Genomic DNA, 20,808 nt, shown 5'->3' on the forward strand with positions numbered 1-20,808 from the left:
TTAGAAAACTGGGTCTTTTGGGCGGTTTTCTGTTATATACTACTGTTAATTCATGTGATCTTTTTTCTGATTCTTTACAGCTCTACAGAAAACTCAGAGAATCCTTTTTATTATCCAGTTTTTTTCCTTAACAGCACCACCTTCAGTTACTGTCAACATTTTGCTATATTTGTTTCATATGGGTCTACACTGCCCCCACCCCACCACCACTTTTCTTGCTGAGGATTTTAAAATTAGGGAGGTAGACAGCATTTCTTACATAATCACAATACTACTATCATAGCCAACAAAATTAATAACTTCTAAATGTCATTTAAAATTCAGTCTATATTCACATTTTCCAGACTACTTCAAAAATGCCTTTGTATACTTTGTTCACATTAAAACCCAAATAATAGTTTACTAATTTCATTTGCTTATGTCTCTTAATTCTTGTTTTAATTTAAAACAAGCCCCACCCCTCTTCTTTTTAATGCCTTTGATTTGGTAAAATAACTGAGTCTGTTGTTCTGTAGAATGTCCCGCATTCCGAATTTAGCTGTTTACTTCTTTGTGGTATCATTTAACTTATTTTTGTTTCATTTTCTGTGGATTGGGAGTTAGATCTAATGGTTGATTATATTTAGGTGTATTACTTCAATTATTTGTTTATTTAGGTCCTAATATATATTTTGGAGATATACACTTCAAAATAATATCTGTTTATTTAACTTATACCAGTGCTAGGCTTGATTAGTACCTCATATGGTGACATCCTGATCCTTTAATTGTGAAGTTCCTCATTAAGCTTTACCCAGTGGCTTTATCATCTGTTGATATCTATGGTCTTCCATTACAAGTGACCACTACCTGAATCATTTATTTCAGTATGGATTGTTAAAATAGTGATTTTTCTGAATGTATCATTATCTATATATTAGCTGGAATTCTATAGCACATTAACATAATGGAGTGCTCGGTGGCTGCAAAAAGAAATGCAGAAGGTATAAGCATAGAGTTATTGCCAGGACATTTTTTTAGTTGAAAAAGGGGCTATATTTAAAACAGCATGTATGTTTAGCTTATATAAATAGAAACAATGGAAGGATTAAACCATAAGCTGATAAAAATAGTTAACGATAGGCAGAGGTGACTAAGAGTGAAATAAGATATATCTGAATACCTTACTGTATTACTACCTTATTATAATTTTTTTGACATTAGAATTATGTAAATGTCATGTTTACTCAAAAACCAAAAAGGTTAAAAATGATTCTTAAATATGAAAAAATAAAATTTTGGCCGGGCGCGGTGGCTCAAGCCTGTAATCCCAGCACTTTGGGAGGCCGAGATGGGCGGATCACGAGGTCAGGAGATCGAGACCATCCTGGCTAACACGGTGAAACCCCGTCTCTACTAAGAAATACAAAAAAATAGCCAGGCGAGGTGGCGGGCACCTGTAGTCCCAGCTACTCGGGAGGCTGAGGCAGGAGAATGGCATGAACCCGGGAGGCGGAGCTTGCAGTGAGCTGAGATCCGGCCACTGCACTCTAGCCTGGGCTACAGAGCGAGACTCCGTCTCAAAAAAAAAAAAAAAAAAAAAAAGAAAATTTTAAAAAACCTGTTTATCAAGTTGGATACATTCTAATGTCAGGAAAAGTACTGTTCATCTGATCTTAAAACCTAGTATTTTATACATCTCAGTGGGATATAATGTAAGGACAAAAAGAACTATGAAAAATTTAATAATCTGACATGATAGTGTTATAAATGTATATTATAGGAAAAAATAATGCTGTTACCGTTAGAAATCAAGATTTGTAGCAAAAGAGAACAGAGATACCAGTATAAAATCAAAGAACTTAAGTAAATACCCCATCATCTTAAATTTGAATTGGAACTGTCAACATGGATTCATTATTTGCTTCTACTTTAGCCTCTATATTTTCCGTCTTTACCTATTGCAAGTATCTGGAAGTAATAGCAGCACACTAGTAATAAGCACCTTTGTAATCCAGATTATGGTTTTTAGATATCATCTCTACTGAAAAGGAGCCAAGATTCCTTTTTAGACAAACAATTCTAGGTTTGAAGTAAAAGAGTATAAAATATTGTGTAAGAAAGCAGGGAAACTAACAAAGGCTAGTTAGGTTCATATAAAAGGATACTGGGGCCATCTTGAAAGGGCTTTCACTGGCTAAAGATTGGGTAGTTTGAACATAAGAATAATGACTATAATTCATTACATCAGTTTGAGTTAACAAAAAGCCATGAATTCATGATCATAGTAAAAATATAGGAAACAAAAAAATAAGGCAAAACCTGTTGAACACCATTGTACATTTCTGTGGTATCAACTCATTGTGAAACTTGATAATTGGGGGTGGGGGAGGGGAACCTTGAGACTATTGGGGCATTTATTCTGTTTTTCAAGTATAAACTGTATTCAGGGAAACCAAATTGCTAATGTTGAAAAGCATTGTTGCTGAAATTTCATTGCGAGGGTTAACCTTGCTAATAAGATTCAAATTTATTCAGTATTTTTGCTTTGAGTTTTTTTCAAGTGTGCTTTAAGATTGACTGCATACTAAGTCATTCTATTACCAAGCCAGATTTAAATTTTCTTACCTTTATGCTTTTTCTGTATGTTGAGATATGTAGTATATATAGTATAAGAATATTTATTTATGTTTTATTGTTCTTTTGTTTTGAATTGCTGTTTCAGCAGTATCCTGGTGTAAACCAGCTGTCCTCCAGTCTAGGAGGATTGAGTCTTCAGAGTTCTCCACAACCAGAAAGCCTGAGACCTGTAAACCTCACTCAGGAGAGGAATATTTTACCCATGACTCCTGTTTGGGCTCCTGTACCTAACTTGAATGCAGACCTCAAAAAATTAAACTGTAGCCCAGAGTAGGTATTTATTTATTTTATAATCTTTCTTAAGTGATGAAAACATTGTGTGACTTTCAAAAATAGTAAAAGTAGTATGTTATTTCTTCGGTTGGAAGTTTTGTTAATGTTGACTTTTCTATTTTAGTTTGTATAGATGTAAAATTTGATTTAGATAATCTGTTTTTGTTCCCATCTCTGTCTCAATCCAGTCCCTTCCCCCATCACCTAATGTTAGGGAAATTATTTCTATTTGAATGAAGGGTTTCAGGAACCCAAATCTAACTATATTTATTATTTCGTAAGTCTTTTTCCTCACTTTTCAATAATAATAATCTTTTAAATAAGGACAAATATTTAAAATTTCAGGCTTTGCTTGAAAAGAACATAGACCTCACTTACGTAATCTCAAGAACAGGTTTAGATAAATGGTTTATCTCAGAATTTTCTTTTCCCACTCAGTAGACTCCCAGGCTTACTAATCCAGTCTGAATCTAGATTGGATTTCCTTTAATAGAGAAGTTTAGCTGGTAGACTGCACTGGCAGCCACCAAGCCCTGGTGTACCTTTGTGTGAATGAGCTCTGTTACTCACTTCACAGTGCCTCATGTCTTTGTTCTTGTATGCTTTTAGTTCTTCTGTATCCTATGAATAGGATATCCCCCTGGTTTTAGTTTGTTTTTTTTTGTTTTTTTTTCTTTTTTTTTTTTTGAGACGGAGTCTCGCTCTGTCGCCCAGGCTGGAGTGCAGTGGCCGGATCTCAGCTCACTGCAAGCTCCGCCTCCCGGGTTCACGCCATTCTCCTGCCTCAGCCTCCCGAGTAGCTGGGACTACAGGCGCCCGCCACCTCGCCCGGCTAATTTTTTGTATTTTTAGTAGAGACGGGGTTTCACCATGTTAGCCAGGATGGTCTCGATCTCCTGACCTTGTGATTCGCCCGTCTCGGCCTCCCAAAGTGCTGGGATTACAGGCTTGAGCCACCGCGCCCGGCCTGTTTTTTTTTTTTTTTTTTTTTTTGAAGACATCCTCCCGCTCCTGGAATTTCTCCTCCTCATAAAGTAAACACTGTTTCACAGAACAACATTGTCTTTCTTGTTGTTGTTGTTGTTGTTTGTTTGTTTGATAGGGTCTCATTCTGTTACCCAGGCTGGAGTGCAGTGGCCCAATCTTGGCTGACTGCAACCTCTGCCTCCCAGGTTCAAGTGATTCTCATGCCTCAGCCCCCAAGTAGCTGAGATTACAGGTGTGCACCATGATGCCTAATTTTTGTATTTTTAGTAGAGATGGGGTTTCACCATGTTGGGCAGGCTGTTCTCGAACTCCTGATTTCAGGTGACCTGCCCGCCTTGGCCTTTGGACACGCCTATAATCCAAAGTGCTAGGATTATAGGCGTGATCCACCGCACTTGGCCGACATTGTCTTCTTTCTTGCGTTAGGAGAATTAGTATTGTTTAGAGCCAATATTTCCCTTTTCTTTTTTTGTTTTTCTTTTTTTCTTTCTTTTTTTATTTTTGAGATGGAGTTTCACTCTTGTTGCCCAGGCTGGAGTGCAATAACACCGTCTCGGCTCACTGCAACCTCTACCTCCCAGGTTCAAGCGATTCTCCTGCCTTAGCCTCCTGAGTACCTGGGATTAAAGGCGTATGCCACCACAGCCAGCTAATTTTGTATTTTTAGTAAAGACATGTTGGTCAGGCTGGTCTTGAACTCCCGAGCTCAGGAGATCCGCCTGCCTCGGCCTCCCAAAGTGCTGGAATTACAGGCGTGAGCCACCGTGCCCAGCCTATTTCCCTTTTCTTAAAGCAGTAGTTTTCCAGCTTTTTTTAAAAAAGCTGCAAACCACTCTTTCAACCAAAATATATAGAATTCCAATATAGAAAATAAGAAGTGGAGCTGCTTTGAGAATTTCCCCTCTTCTACTGTACTCTACCATCCACATACCATCAGTGCCTCAGGTACTGCCAAGATCGTTTCCTTAAAAGCATAGGGCATCATGGATTATAGGTTGAAAACAGCTGCCCATCCTTCTGAATATAAGTTGCTATCAGGTTGATAAGTTTGTAAATTATGACCTTGTAGTATAAAAGGTTAGGCACCCCCTGCGTAGGTAAATGTAGTGTATGGGCCATGCATAGTAACTCACATCTATAATCCCAGCACTTTGGGAAGCTAAGGCAGGTGGATCACTTGAGCCCAGAAGTTTGTGACCAGCCTGGACAACATAGTGAAACCCCTTCTTTACCAAAAAACAAAAAAATTAGCTGAGCATAGTGCCATGCACCTGTGGTCCCAGCTACTCTGGAGGCTGAAGTAGGAGGATCCCTTGAGCCCAAGAGGTGGAAGTTGCGGCGATCCGAGATCACACCACTGTACTCCAGTCTGGGTAACAGAGCGAGACCCTGTCTCCAAAAAATAAAAAATTATTTTAAAAAAAAGAAAGTATGTTGCATACGTATAAGAGAACCCATAGGTAAGGGGAAGGCATACATTTTTCTACCCATTTATGTGTGTTTTGAGAAAATGTCTCTTTTATCAAAATAAATAATTAGGAGTACAGGCTTTAGAGTTGAGCAGACCTAAGTGGCTATGAAACTGTACAGTTTACTTAACCTCTCAAAGTCTCAGTTTTGTCAACTGTAAAACAGGAATAATAATAGTATGAACATACTAAGATAAATCATTAATTCAATAAATATTTATCGAATGCCTTGTAAGTTAAATGCAAAGCACTGTTTTCTATGTGCTGGGGATAAAGTTGTAAACAAAACACAGTTCCTGATCTCTATGGAATCACAGAACTTATATTCTATGAACAGTCAAACTAGTAAATATATAATGTAATGTTCAGGGTATTACAGTGAAGAAAAATAAATCAGAATAAGGAGTACGGGTGGAGGGTGACTCTTGTAAATAAAAGAGTCTGGACAGGTTTACCCAAAGACTTTTAACATTTGAGTGGAGATCTGGGTGAAGTGAGAGAGTAAGCCATATGACTCCTCTGGGAATAAAAGGGTTCCAAGCTGCATGAATAGCAAATGTGGAGGTCCTGAAGCAGGAACAAGCTTTTTGTGTTCAAGGAACAACACTAAGGCTGGAATAAATAGATATCTCTATATCTGTACGTGATATTAATGACTCTTCTTAAAATTTCTTGCCTGGCTTTCAGTACTTCTGCTTTTTACTTCTTTGGCCTCTCCTTTATTCATTCTTTGTTTATGGACCTTAAAACTTCATGAGTTATTTGGCCAGGCGCAGTGGCTCACACCTGTAATCCTAGCACTTTGGAAGGCCGATCACAAGGTCAGGAGATTGAGACCATCCTGGCTAACACGGTGAAACCCTGTCTCTGCTAAAAATACAAATAATTAACCAGTGGTGGTGGTGGGCGCCTGTAGTCCCAGCTACTTGGGAGGCTGAAGCAGGAGAATGGCGTGAACCCAGGAGGCGGAGCTTGCAGTGAGCCGAGATCACACCACTGCACTCCAGCCTGGGCAACAGAGCAAGACTCCATCTCAAAAAAAAAAAAAAAAAAAACTTCCTAAGTTATAAGCGCTTTCTCAATGAGAGAAACTGGGCTAGGGTGATACAAAGACAAAATTATCTCTGATCTCAAGTGGCGAAGAAAAACAACCAATTAAAGTAAATCAGACTAATTGATATCATAGAAGCATACACATATCTCAGAGCACAGAGAAAGAAGTCATTCCTTCTAACTTGGGGCGTTAGGGGTGAGGGTGGTTACGAGCGATTACCTTCATGAGTCTTGTAGTAAGAGTGGGAGTTTGACAGGTGCGAAGGGGGCAGTAAAGCAGGAACAGAATAATTAAAGAAATAGGCCTTTTCACTCCTGTTTTCTATGTGCTCCTATTCATCTACTCCAGGCTAATCATAATGGAGTAATTGGTCTTCCCTGAATGTGTACTACTTTTCCACCATGAAAGTGTTGACTCTTTAATTTAGATCTTTTGGCATATATTACATACATGCCTAATTAATCAGGACCTTCTTGCTTACAGTTATAGCAACATGCCCAAATGATTTTCACTTGTGTCCTTAAATGCTCTTAATTATCTACTTCAGTGTATTTTTCTCTGATAGCTAATATCCTTCATGTTGTTTATGTTTTTTGCAGTTCATTTCGGTGTACTTTGACAAATATTCCACAGACACAGGCTTTACTGAATAAAGCTAAGCTTCCTTTAGGATTGTTGTTACATCCCTTCAGAGACCTAACGGTAAAGTAACATTTTATATTATTTATGGGTACTGACATGTATGCTTATGTACAAGGTACTTAAATTTTATATTTCCTTAGAATTTTCTTTATCTTCTTTTATTTGAAGTTAGAAATAATCATTTCCATAACATTCAACTTGGCAAATGTCTTTTGAACACCTACTTTGTGACAAGCTCTAAGCTAAGCACTGTTAGTACAGAGATGATCAAGTCATTGAAGTTGCCTCCAAAAAGTTCTTATCTAACAGGGGACAAAGATGTAAAAATAATTACAGTGCAGGATAATTAATACATGTAATTAATCAAATTCTATGAGATACTTAGGTAGTGAGTACAGTATGAGAAGTGATTCCCTGTGGATACAATAGCAAAAGTTTTCTATAAGTGATGAAGTCTGACCTGGATTTTGAAAGATTAGTAGTTTTGGAAGGTGGAATGGCCATGGAAGGTAGATACACTTTAGGAGTTCTTCGTTAAACACAAAGGAAACACCAACAATGATGTCCACTTAGACAGGAAAACTGTCTGTTCCTTAACAAATTAAACAGATTTGTTAATTAAAACAAAAAACTTTGTAACAGTAGGGATTTTTAAACCTTTAAAGTTTTAAAACTTTTAAATTTTGAAAACTTCAAAAATAATTTTATTCAGGGCTGTTTTATTTGTACTTCATAAGTTGCATTTCTCTCTCAAACTTTTTTTACTACTGTTGTTTACTACCCTTCTTACTGGTTCTGAGTTTTCTTTTGCTCTCATTCATCCAAAAAATATTGATTGACTACCTTCACATTGGAAGCTGGAGATACAAAGGTTAAAAAGCTTTCCTGTGAAGTTTATTTACCTACTAGGAAGTATAGGAAAGATCAAAATGAATAGAAAATTAAAAAATTGTAATATATAATAAGTACATGAATTTATTCAGTAAATATTTTTAATCACCTATAATACTCTTAAAACCTTATCTGTAAACCAAGACAGTTAATTTCATATATATATATACACACACATATATATGTGAGAGTTTTTCTGTAAATATGAGTATCATACAAATACCTTCTGGAAGCATATATACTAAATTGTTTACAGTGACATCCTCTGTGATGTAGAATTCTGTAATTTTTTATTTTCTCATTCTTAGTTAACTGTATTTCCTGATTGTTTTTTTTTACAACAGATAATGTGGTTACTTGCATAACAATAATCATATGTGAAAAAATTAAATACGAAGATCAAAATGTTCATGTGCAGATAGAACAAAAAACAGAATGAAATATACTAAAATGATAGCAGGTTAATTCAGGGACATAGAATAATATGTGATCTCTTAATCTTTTTTCATATTTTCTAAATTTTCTACTTGAATATAAAATTCCTTTCCCAAACTAAGCATAGAGATGTAATTTTTTAAAAAGGCACATTGTGTTTGACTGCTTCTGGCCTCAGCTTCTGTCAGAAATTGCTGTGGCAGTCTAATGAGCAGTGCCTAATAGTCTAGTACCAGGTGCAGTCAACAAAGACAAAGGTATTTGTATATGGTATATTTCTCTCTCACTGTTATTTCTAAAGGTCAGCTGATAAGATCTCATTTACATTATTTTCTTGGCCAGTGTTTGGTATGACTTTATTTTAGTGTTATGATTTGTGACAAGAGGGAGAAAACTTGATGGCTACCTGTGTTGCTCAGCATGTCCCTGGATTTGTTAATATGCTTCCATATAAAACCACACAAAAACCACTGCAATCTCTGCTTTCCAGGTTCAAGTTAAGGTTTATGTTCTATATATGGAACAGAGCAGTATACATTCTCTTTTTCCTTGGGGTGCCTTTTTCTGCTACAACTTCTTTATTTTATTTCCTAGCAATTACCAGTGATAACATCAAATACCATTGTGAGGTGCCGATCCTGTCGAACATACATTAACCCCTTTGTATCCTTCATTGATCAACGTAGATGGAAATGCAATTTGTGCTATAGAGTTAATGATGGTGAGTTTTAGATTCTTAAATGTGTTTTAATCCTCTTTTCAACATTTTTTTTACATTTTATCATTTCCTGGTTTCTCTCTTCATTGCTTTAAAAAGAATTTTCATGCAATCTTTAGTAGAGGGAATATAGGCTAAGGCAAGGACTAGGGATTCTTCATTTTGGCTAACCAAGGGATAATTGACAATGAGGAGAGTAACAATGAGGACAAAGTAAAAAAAATAGAAACAGTGACACTCATGCAGGTGAGCTTATGCAGACTAGTTATGCTTGCCCCTGACAGTAAGATTGTCTTACATTTGTCTGTTTGGTTCATTCAACTCAGGTAGAACTTTGCCAGTGTATCTAGATGCATGCATGTATATGTGTCTGTCTCTTGTTCCCTTTATTTATTTCTTTGGTTCCCTTACTAGAGTTGCTTTCAAATTTTTGTTTCTCTGTCTGATTTTTTTCCATGTCATTTGATTTAATAACTAGGATACAAGTCTAAGAAGGAAGGTTACTTGCATCCTGGTTTTCTCACCTGATTTCAGAACATAAGTTTTTTTATCCTTCTGATCTATTGTTAATTTTTTTTTGTAGGTTTTTTTTTTTTTTTTTTTTGGAGATGGGGTATTGCTCTGTCACCTAGGCTGGAGTGCAGTCGTGTGATATGGCTCACTGCAATCCCTGCTTTCCAGGTTCAAGCTATAAGTTCTAATCATGCCTCAGACTCCCAAGTAGCTGAGACTACAGGCTTGCACCACCACTCCTGGCTAGTTTTTGTATTTTTAGTAGAAATGGATTCCTGCTATGTTGGCCAGGCTAGTCCTGAACTCCTGGGCTCATGTGATCCATCCGCCTCAGGCTTCAGTCTCCCAAGAGCTGGGATTACAGACATGAGCCACTGCGCCCAACCCTGATCTTTTTTTTTTTTTTTTTTTGAGATGGAGTCTCGCTCTGTCACCCAGGTTGGAGTGCAGTGGCGCAATCTCGGCTCACTGCAAGCTCCGCCTCCCGGGTTCAAGCAATTCTTCTGCCTCAGCCACCCGAGTAGCTGGGACTACAGGTGTCGACCACCACGTCTGGATAATTTTTGTATTTTTTAGTAGAGATGGGGTTTCACCATATTGGCCAGGCTGGTCTTGAATTCCTGACCTGATGATCTGCCCCCTGCCTCGGCCTCCCAATATGCTGGGATTGCAGGTGTGAGCCACTGCGCCTGGCCCCCTGATTTTTTTTTTTTTTCTGAGACAGAATCTCACTCTGTCGCGTAGGCTGGAGTGCAGTGGTGCAATCTCAGCTCACTGCAACCTCTGCCTCCCAGGTTCAAGCGATTCTCCTGCCTCAGCCTCCTGAGTAGCTGGGATTACAGGCGCACACCACTATACCTGACTAATTTTTGTTTTTTTAGTAGAGACGGGGTTTCACCACGCTGGTCAGGCTGGTGTCGAACTCCTGAGCTCGTGGTCCGCCTGCCATGGCCTACCAAAGTGCTGGGATTACAGGCGTGAGCCACCGCCCTGATCTATTTTTTAAGGAAGGCTTAAGGGATTGAACCATTAAATGTTCACAGAACTGTTGCTAAACCTCATGTAAATAGTGATAATAGATATTTATATTTAGGTGTGTATATATGTGTTTAGTTACAAATTGTGTCTCTAAATTTGTACTGGGACCTCTTATCTAGTTCCTGAAGAATTTATGTATAACCCCCTTACCCGATCTTATGGAGAGCCTCATAAACGACCGGAAGTTCAGAATTCAACTGTGGAGTTCATTGCTTCTTCAGATTACATGGTAACTATTCAGTGTTAAGATTTGTTGTGGAACACATATTGATCATTTGTAATTTTCTGTTAAGTGAATTCTTATTGAGATTTTGAAATTGTTTATACTCATAATTTTTAAAAACAAATTAATGCTGAAAGTTTATATTTAACAAAGAGAAAATCTTTCTAAAGGTTATTTGATCTCCTAGAAGGCTTTCTATGAATAAGAGATGTTAGTTCTGTCTGTCTGATGATGGGCACTAGCATCTATGATTTGTTGCCATTTTTATTTCCTTGCATGGAATGGATATAGGTACCCTTTTACCATTTAACACTTAAGACTCTCAAAACAGAGAAATGCACGTTTTTGCCCAAAACGTAAGTTTTTCCGCCAAGTACAGATATCAAGATAAGTGGATATGGACTTCTCTCTAATTTTTTCTTCTGTTCCAATTAGGAAATTCTATCTGTTCTTTAATTATATGAACTCTAAGATCTCATTCTTCTTTTCACGTCAGAAACGAATTATTGACCCTAAGTTTTGCTCATCTTATCATATCTTCTCTTTTTAACATATTTATAAAAACTGTGTTGGCTGGGCATGGTGGCTTATGCCTGTAATCCCAACACTTTGGGAGGCTGAGCTGGTTGATCACCTGAGGTCAGGAATTTAAGATCAGCCTGGCCAACATGGTGAAACCCTGTCTCTACTTAAAATACAAAAATTAGCTGGGCGTGGTGGCGCACGACTGTAATCCCAGTTACTAGGGAGGCTGAGGCAAGATAATCACTTGACCGTGGGAGGGGAAGGTTGCAGTGAGCCAAGATCGCGCCATGGCACACAGCCTGGGCAACAGGGCGAGATTCCGTCTCAAAAACAAACGAACCCAAAAAACTATCTTCTGTAGCTGCATCTCTAATCCTTGTCTGCAAAACTTAAACTGCTGCTAGTGAAAAGGAGTAACTGATGTGCATTAAATTTTTGGCACCTGGTTCATCTTTATTTTTGTAATTTTTGTATTCTTTTGTGTCTGATTTGGCATATGCCCACCTAACTTCCATTTTCATGTTTGTTTCTGTATTAACTATAATAAACTTTCTTGATCACTTTTACTCTTAAGCTCTACCTTCTTTATGATTATTTTCCCACTCCATTCTGGGTTCTTAGGAATCTTAATCTAATTGAAGTGGTAAAGCAAAAAATGATCTTTCAAGTTTTGCCATATGATTCATATGGCCCTTGGTTAGCATATTTTATTTATTTATTTATTTATTTATTTTTGAGATGGAGTCACGCTCTGTCACCCAGGCTGGAGTGCAGTGGCATGATCCCGGCTCACTGCAAGCTCCACCTCCCGGGTTCACGCCATTCTCCTGCCTCAGCCTCCCGAGTAGCTGGGACTACAGGCACCCGCCACCCTACCCGGCTAATTTTTTTGTATTTTTTAGTAGAGACGGGGTTTCACCTTGTTAGCCAGGATGGTCTCGATCTCCTGACCTCATGATCTGCCCGCCTTAGCCTCCCACAGTGCTGGGATTACAGGCGTGAGCCACCGCGCCCGGCCCAGTTAGCATATTTTTCAGAAAAGATTTCATATATTCTTTTATTTTAACTTATTTATTTATTTGATTTTTACTTGAGACAGAGTTTCACTCTGTCACCCAAGCTAAAGACAGGGTTTTACCATGTTGCTCAGGCTGGTCAAACTCCTGGGCCCAAGCAGTCTACCTACTTTGGCTTCCCAAAAGTGCTGGGATTACAGGCATGAGCCACTGCACCTGGCCTATTTCAATTTTATATAACAGCAGTTTTCAAGCGTACTCCAAAGAAAACAGTATAGTGAACCATTCTTTGCCCATCACCAAGCTTCAACAATTATCAACCATAAGGACTTTTCAAAGAATGTATTTACAGGCCAGGCATGGTGGCTCACACCTGTAATCCCAGCACTTTGGGAGGCTGAGGCGGGTGGATCAGCTGACATCAGGAGTTCGCAACCAGCCTGGCCAATACAGTGAAACTTCCCGGTCTCTACCAAATACAAAAATTAGCTGTGCGTGGTGGCATGTGCCTGTAGTCCCAGCTACTCAGGAGGCTGAGGCAGGAGAATCGCTTAAACCTGGGAGGCAGAGATTGCAGTGAGCCAAGATCATGCCGCTGCATTCCAGCCTGGATGACATAGTGAGACTCTGTCTCCAAGAAAAAAAAAAAGTATTTACAATACCATCACAAGGACTGACTTTACACATAGCACTTAAACATTAGGATTCAGTCACCTCCAGGTAACCCAATAGCTGGTATTAATGGCAAGTTGTTGGGTTTAAATTTTGTATTTAGGAAAGGGGAAGGGATGTACATCTAGAGCGCTTAGCCAACACTCCTTATCAGAAAAACATTTAACCCATCTATTTAACTGTGGCTGTGTGTCAACTTTCTTGTCATGCTTAGTCCACAACCAACTGAATAGAAAAAAAAATTAAAAGCGTATCATTTTCATGAGCACATATTACAAAACAGCAATCCTATTTGTGTATTTTTTGTATTAATATATTCAGTAAATATCCAGTAGTAATAGTGATATATAAAAAGAATAAATTATATATAAAGAATAAAAATAATAAATTCCCAATAAATTACTTTATTTTTATTCCTTTCAGCTGCGTCCTCCTCAACCTGCAGTTTACTTGTTTGTTTTAGATGTGTCTCATAATGCAGTGGAAGCTGGATATTTGACAATTTTGTGCCAGTCACTCTTAGAAAATCTAGACAAGTAAGAATACTTTTAATTCATACTATACATGTGTGTATGTTATATATATAAATGGATATAAATATGAAGTGTTCACAGTTTGTGGGATTGGGTTTGGTTTATATTTATCAACTAAAAAGAGTACTACTTATGTACCATAGAATAAGGATCTAGATACTCGAGTTATGATTTATGACTTGGTATCTGAATTATAGAATCATAAAAATCTAGTATTTAGTCAGGAATTTAGATCTTATCTAACTGTCTGACTTAGCCAGTCTGAACACGGGGCCAGAAATCTTGAGTTAGCCTGTGTATCGGGAATCTGGATGAGACTATCAAAAAGACAAAAGATAACATGTTGGTGAGGATGTGGAGAAAAGGGCAACTACACTTCGGGGAATATAAATTAGTACAGCTATTATGGAAAACAGTATAAAGGTCCCTCAGAAAATTTAAAACAATTGTTGTATGATCTAGCAATCCCACTACTTGGAACATATCCAAAGAAAAATCAGTGTATGGAAGATATATCTGCACTCCTATGTTTATTGTAGCATTATTCACAAGAGCCAGGATACATAATCAGACTAAGTATCCATCAACAGATGGATGGATAAAGAAGCCAGTATATGTGCAAATGGAATACTATCCATCCTTTAAAAAGAAAATTTTTCTCATTTATGATACCATGGATAAACCTGGAGGTCATCACGTTAAGCGAGATAAGAACAGACATTGCATGTTCTCAGTCATTTGTGGGAACTAAAAAGGTAAATCTCATAAAAGTAGAGAGTACAGTGGTTGTTACCAGGGATAGGGTGGGAGGTTTCGAGAGATGCTAGCCAAAGTGTAAAAGATAGGAGGAATAAGTTCAAGAGATCTGTTGTACAACATGGTGCCTGTAGTTAATAGCAGTATATTGTATTCTTGGAAAAATGCTAAGAGATTAGAATTGTTGTATTCTCACTACAAAAATAATAACTTTGTGAGGCAATGCATATATTCATTAGCTAGATTTAGCCATTCCACAGTGTGTGTGTAGATATATATATATATATATATATATATATATATATATATATATATATATATATATTTCAAAACAACATGTTTTACATGATATGTACGTACAATTTTATCTGTCAGTTTAAATAACATTTAAAAAGATAAAAGGATTTTTTAAAAAAGAATCTGGATGAGAGAAATCTGGCTGTAATTTATGCCTGAGCAAGGAATTTTTTTCATGAACTTGTTTTAATTGCACTGATGACAGAATGAGCTGGTTTAAAGGGAAGGAGGAAACTGATTTTGTGCTTAATATGTTAGGAAGCCAGAAACTGAGCATTTTGTTTATTTATTTTTATTTTATTTATTTTTTTTGAGACAGAGTCTCACTCTGTTGCCCAGGCTGGAGTGCAGTAGCGCAATCTCAGCTCACTACAGCCTCCGCTTTGTGAATTCAAGCAATTCTCCTGCCTCAGCCTCCCAAGTAGCTGGGATTACAGGCACCCACCACCACACCAGGCTAAGAAACTGAGCATTTTGGCACATTAGTAATGAGCTGGATTGTGGAAATGGAAATAGCGAGTATAAGATATGTGGCTTATACCTGGATCTAATTCCCTCCTCTGTGTCTACCAAGATTAGTCATGAAGGAGCCCTTCATCTAGCTTTAAAAATGAACTGTCCAAATCTCTGGAAAATACAGTTGTTTGCACATTTCTGTTTCACTCCAACACCCATAAGAGATGTGACTTCAGGTTGTTAGTGAGAGTGGTTCACCACTGCAGTGGTTCTCAACATGTGTAGAGGTGTGGGGCTTGTTATATGTGAGTACTCTGTCCCAAGTACTTTGGTGGTTCCAAAAGGTTCTCCTCTACCATATGAGCTTGAAGAGTCCTTGCCCTGTTGAATGCTACTTCTAGTCACCATAGTCTTCATATCACTGATCTTGGCCTGAAAGGAAACTGATGACATTAAGATGTTCAAGATTTTAAAAATTCAGAGATATTGAGAGGTTTGCTTTTAGTGTTTGTTGCTTCATGTTTTAACCCTTGAAGTATTTGCCCCTACTTTAGTCACAAGTGCTTCAAAAATAGCTTTAACAGTGAGTGGCAATGGAAGACTACTCTACAGAGATGATTGGTTGGCTTGTTGTTGGTTTGTTGTTGATGTTTCTGTCTTTTTTTTTTTTTTTTTGAGACAGAGGCCTGCTCTGTTCCCCAAGCTGGAGTGCAGTGGTGTGATCTCTGCTCGCCGCAGCCTTGACCTCCCAGGCTCAAGTGATCCTCCCACTTCAGCCTCCTGAGTAGCTGGGACTACAAGCGCACACCATCACGCTCGGCTAATTTTTGTATATTTGGTAGAGACTGTGTTTTGCCATGTTGCCCAGGCTGATCTCGAACTCCTGAGCTCAAGCGATCCACCCACCTCAGCCTCCCAAAGTGCTGGGATTATAGCCACTGCACCTGGCCTGTTTTTGTTTTTAAATGCCAAGTTTTAATCCCCCAAGAGGGTACACCATTCTTGGAGGTACTAAAATACCAGGTTGATGCATAGAGTGGATGGAGTAAGCTCCTATTGCGTCACTATGCTGCAGAAATCCATTTAATCTATTAGCCTTGCATGGAAAAGTATGAAATAGGAGCCACACTGAGAGAGACGATTGACAACTTGTAAATTAAATAGACTGTGCAAAACCAAAAGTGTAAAACTGGGAATGGAAAATGTTTTTAAAATGTTTCTATTTGATTACAGCAGGAAATAGAAGCATTGGGAAAGTAAAAGAAAAAGAAAGTGATAGAATAGCAACAAATGTATAATATGTTTTTGGAAAGGGCTCTGGAAGGAAACTTCTTTGAGAAAGAAGAGTTTGATGCTGGAGCAGTTTCAGCTCAACTTCGTTTATTTTTAGCTTGGAGTAGGTCAGTAGTCTTCTCTAACCAGTAATAAATGACCCCACCCCTCAGTGATCTTAGAAGTCTCATGGGAGTGAAGATTAGTGTGTGGAAACATCATAAATATTGACCATATTGGTAAGCTGAACATCCATGTAACTTGTGGCATTCTGTGCTCTGAAATGCTCTTGACCCACATTGCAGACTATATCTGAATACCCTGATTAGTCATCCATAGCAGTGATAATGCTTCCTGCTTTGATGCATATTCTATTTTGGCATCCTATAATATCCAAAGATATTTTAAAGGCATTGTTAAAACAATAAATTACATAACTCAAGTTAACATAGTTGGTAGAACTTAGTAATGTGCTTCTGTAAGATGAGACATCTATCTTATTAATAAAGCTTGACAGGCAGTGAAATGGTAATTCTTTTATACTGTGGCATCGACTTTTGAAAACAGCTCTAACAACATTTTAAAAGATTAATGATAGATAAAATGTTTCAGTGTTCATAAATGTGGTTTTTGTGTAAAATTTTACACATTAAAATCTGATTTGCAGTATATTCAGTCTTTTCTTGGAAAGTACTCATTTCTCATTCTGCCCTTAAAATGCTTAAGCAAGATATACTATTGTTCTAATATTGGAACTGGAAGTAAGTTGTCACCTTGGTCGTCTTCTCTGATATATATTTGTTTAGATAGGGATAATTTTTCTGTCCTCTGTAGAAAAGCATATGTGTAATTATCCTTGGACTTAAATTACTATTTCATTATTTTCTGAAATGAAATATGTTACTGAGCACTCTGAATTTAAAATTGTCATTTTTATCTTTAGGCTTCCTGGAGATTCACGAACAAAAATAGGATTCATGACCTTTGATAGCACTATTCATTTCTACAATTTACAAGAAGGATTATCACAGCCTCAAATGTTGATTGTGTCTGATATAGATGGTAAGCAGTCAGTAAAATAAAAACCTTTCTGACTACGGACTTTGAAATGGGGGCTACTTTATTTTAATATACATCTTGCTATATGCTGTGAGGATAATGTCATGCACTTTAGTATTTGTTCAAAATAATTGTTTTTCTGGAAATACTTGATTCTAAGTTATTTATGCCTGTGTATGTATTATACACATGTATGTATAATATATACAGAGTGTGTATATTTAATAAAGCAATATTATGTGGGTGCGCTGGCTCACGCCTGTAATCCCAGCACTTTGGGAGGCCGAGGTGGGCGGATCACCTGAGATCGGGAGTTCAAGACCAGCCTGACCAACATGGAGAAACCCTGTCTGTGCTAAAAATGCAAAATTAGCCAGGCATTGTGGCGTTTGCCCGTAATCTCAGCTACTCAGGAGGCTGAGACAGGAGAATTGCTTGAACCGGGAGGTGGAGGTTGCAGTGAGCTGAGATCACACCATTGCACCATTGTACTCCAGCCTGGGCAACAAGAGCGAAACTCCATCTCAAAAAAATAAAATAAGTAAAATAAAGCAAAATTATAGTACACATTACATGTGTGACCTGATAAAAACTTTAGGATTTTCTAATGTATTCTTTTGATTCGATTTGTTGATTAAAATATATGTTTTCCCTATAGATGTTTTTCTACCTACACCGGATAGTTTACTTGTGAATCTATATGAAAGTAAAGAGGTAAGGTTGATTTATTTTCTTAAAGTATAAAAATATATTGTGACTGGTAACTAAAATGTTTAACATTTATTTACTTGATATATTAATATTACAAATAATAGACAATGTAAATGGCATATTTATTGACTTCTCAGTTCCAGTCCCCAGAAATACAGTGACGCATGATACACTATGGAATGTTTTAAAAGAAGATTATTCCTTTGCCTTCTCAGTAATTCAATTTTTGATCTTTGTTTTCTCAGCTTATAAAAGACTTACTGAATGCATTACCAAATATGTTCACCAATACAAGAGAAACACACAGTGCCCTTGGTCCTGCACTTCAGGCTGCCTTTAAATTAATGTCTCCAACAGGTGGCCGTGTGTCTGTATTTCAGACACAGTTACCTTCCTTGGGTGCAGGACTTCTGCAATCCAGAGAAGATCCTAATCAGAGATCAAGTACAAAGGTATTTTATATTTAGCTTTTTGTCATGTTCAAGATTGTGTAATTATTTGTTTATTCTACTTTTCTAATTCATTAATAATAAAAAACTGGCAAGAGAGTTGGGGTTTTTTGTTTGTTTTTTTGTTTTGTTGTTTGAAACGTGGTCTCACACTGTCGCCCAGGCTGGAGTGCAGTGGCACGATCTTGTCTCACTGCAACCTCTGCTTCCTGAGTTCAAGCGATTCTCCTGCGTCAGCCTCCTGAGTAGCTGGGATTACAGGTGTGCGCCACCATACCTGGCTAATTTTTGTATTTTTAGTAGAGACGGGGGTTTCACCGTGTTCGTCAGGCTGGTCTCGAACTCCTGACCTTGTGATCCGCCTGCCTCAACCTACCAAAGTGCTGGAATTACAGGCATGAGCCACTGTGCCTGGCCGCCAGAGAGTTTTTGTTTGTTTTTGTTTGTGTGTGTGTGTGTGTTTGTTTTTTGAAACAGAGTCTTGCTCTGTCGCCCATGCTGGAGTGCAGTGGCGCGATCCTGGCTCACTGCAAGCTCTGCCTCCCGGGTTCACGCCATTCTCCTGCCTCAGCCTCTGGAGTAGCTGGGACTACAGGTGCCTGCCACCACGCCCCGCTAATTTTTTTGTATTTTTATTAGAGATGGGGTTTCACAGTGTTAGCCAGTATGGTCTCAATCTCTTGACCTCGTGATCCACCCACCTCAGCCTTCCAAAGTGCTGGTATTACAGGTGTGAACCACCACGCCTGGCGAGAGTTTTTAAACTCAAATTATCTTTTTGGTTTTGTGTCACAGTATGTTCTTTTTATTACTTTGTAAGTCATAGAAATTTATAAATCATTTAGTATAACCCTTTCATTTTATAGATGAGGAAGTAGAGTATCTAGGTAAAGGTTAAATAACTATTTAATGGTAATGGTAGTGCGACTTGACTTTCTGACTCCAGTGTTATTTTCTATTACGTAAGTGGTAAAACTTACTAAATGTATCTATTGTAATTCAACATGCTCATACTAATAAATGTTTTAATTATAAAGATAACACAGATCATTGTATAACACTTGGAAAGTGGAGAAAAGCATAAATCACCAATAATCTAACGATACTAGCATTTAGTTATACAAACATACAAATGAGCATAATTGGGCATCACACGTGTGTGTGTATATATGTGTGTGTGTGTGTGTATGTTAACTGACCTTTTTCATTGGAGAATATATTGTGAGCATTCTGTGAAGTCACAGAGAAAGTAAATGTGAAAATAACCAATTAATTGATTGCTTTTCAGCTATTAAATAGTTGTCTTCAGAATTTTTTTCTTTTGTTTTTTAAAAGTAGAGACAACATCTTGCTGTGTTGCCCAGGCTGGCCTCAAACTGCCGAGATCAAGCAATACCGCTGCCTCAGTCCCGCAAAGTGCTGGGATTGCAGATGTGAGCCAGAGCTGTATTTGCACTATTTTTTTAAAAAAGGGCTAGGTGTGGTAGCACCTGCCTGTAACCTTAGCTACTCAAGAGGCTGAGGCTAGCGGATCATTTGAGCTTAGGAGTTCTAAACCAGCTTGAACAATGTAACGAGACCCCATCTTAAATAACAATAATGGCCAGGTGCAGTGGCTCACACCTATAATCCCAGCACTTTGGGAGGCAAAGGAGGGTGGATCACTTGAGTCCAGGAGTTTGAGACCAGTCTGGTCAACATTGCAAAACCCCATCTCTCCAAAAAATACAAAAATTATCTGGGTGCAGTGGTGCATGCCTGTAATCCCAGCTGCTTGGGTGGCTGAGGCAGGAGAATCGCTTGAACCAGGGAGGCAGATGTTGCAGTGAGCTGTGATCACTGCCACTGCACTCCAGCCTGGGCAACAGAGCGAGACCCTGTCTCAAAAAAATAATAATAATAATAATAATAATGAAAGGAATATATGAAGCTGGACATTACTTGGGTTTTATGTGAAGATTTGGTCAGGGCATTTTTAAACCCTTATTTCAAATAATAAATGAACTACAGTAGTCATTTTTCTTTTGTGTAAGTTCTGTCTGGCCTCAACATATATTTGAGAACATGTCATTATAAGTAGTTATAAGTACGAATTAAACAGTTTTAATAGTGTCATAAATCTTTAGCCACATATCCAGTTTTGCCTTAGGATAAATTGTTAGAAGTGAAATTATTGGGTTAAAGGGCATAATCTTTAAGT

At 37.9% G+C, this 20,808-nt stretch overlaps 1 protein-coding gene across 4 annotated transcripts in view; it reads left to right on the forward strand.

Moving 5' to 3' along the window:
• Nucleotides 1-20,808, forward strand: part of SEC24B (SEC24 homolog B, COPII coat complex component) — a 106,647-nt gene that overhangs the window by 69,116 nt on the left and 16,723 nt on the right. For 2 of the 4 annotated variants that reach the window (XM_015139009.3, XM_015139011.3), the window contains 8 exons: nt 2,705-2,889; nt 7,002-7,104; nt 8,965-9,091; nt 10,759-10,868; nt 13,499-13,611; nt 17,333-17,451; nt 18,107-18,162; nt 18,405-18,611. In XM_015139009.3, coding sequence (XP_014994495.1) covers nt 2,705-2,889; nt 7,002-7,104; nt 8,965-9,091; nt 10,759-10,868; nt 13,499-13,611; nt 17,333-17,451; nt 18,107-18,162; nt 18,405-18,611 — 1,020 coding nt within the window. The remainder of the gene's footprint in view (nt 1-2,704; nt 2,890-7,001; nt 7,105-8,964; nt 9,092-10,758; nt 10,869-13,498; nt 13,612-17,332; nt 17,452-18,106; nt 18,163-18,404; nt 18,612-20,808) is intronic. The other 2 variants (XM_015139010.3, XM_015139012.3) reach the window with 1 other exon arrangement.

Source organism: Macaca mulatta, chromosome 5, assembly GCF_049350105.2.
Source record: "Macaca mulatta isolate MMU2019108-1 chromosome 5, T2T-MMU8v2.0, whole genome shotgun sequence".
NCBI classification, from domain to species: domain Eukaryota; kingdom Metazoa; phylum Chordata; class Mammalia; order Primates; family Cercopithecidae; genus Macaca; species Macaca mulatta.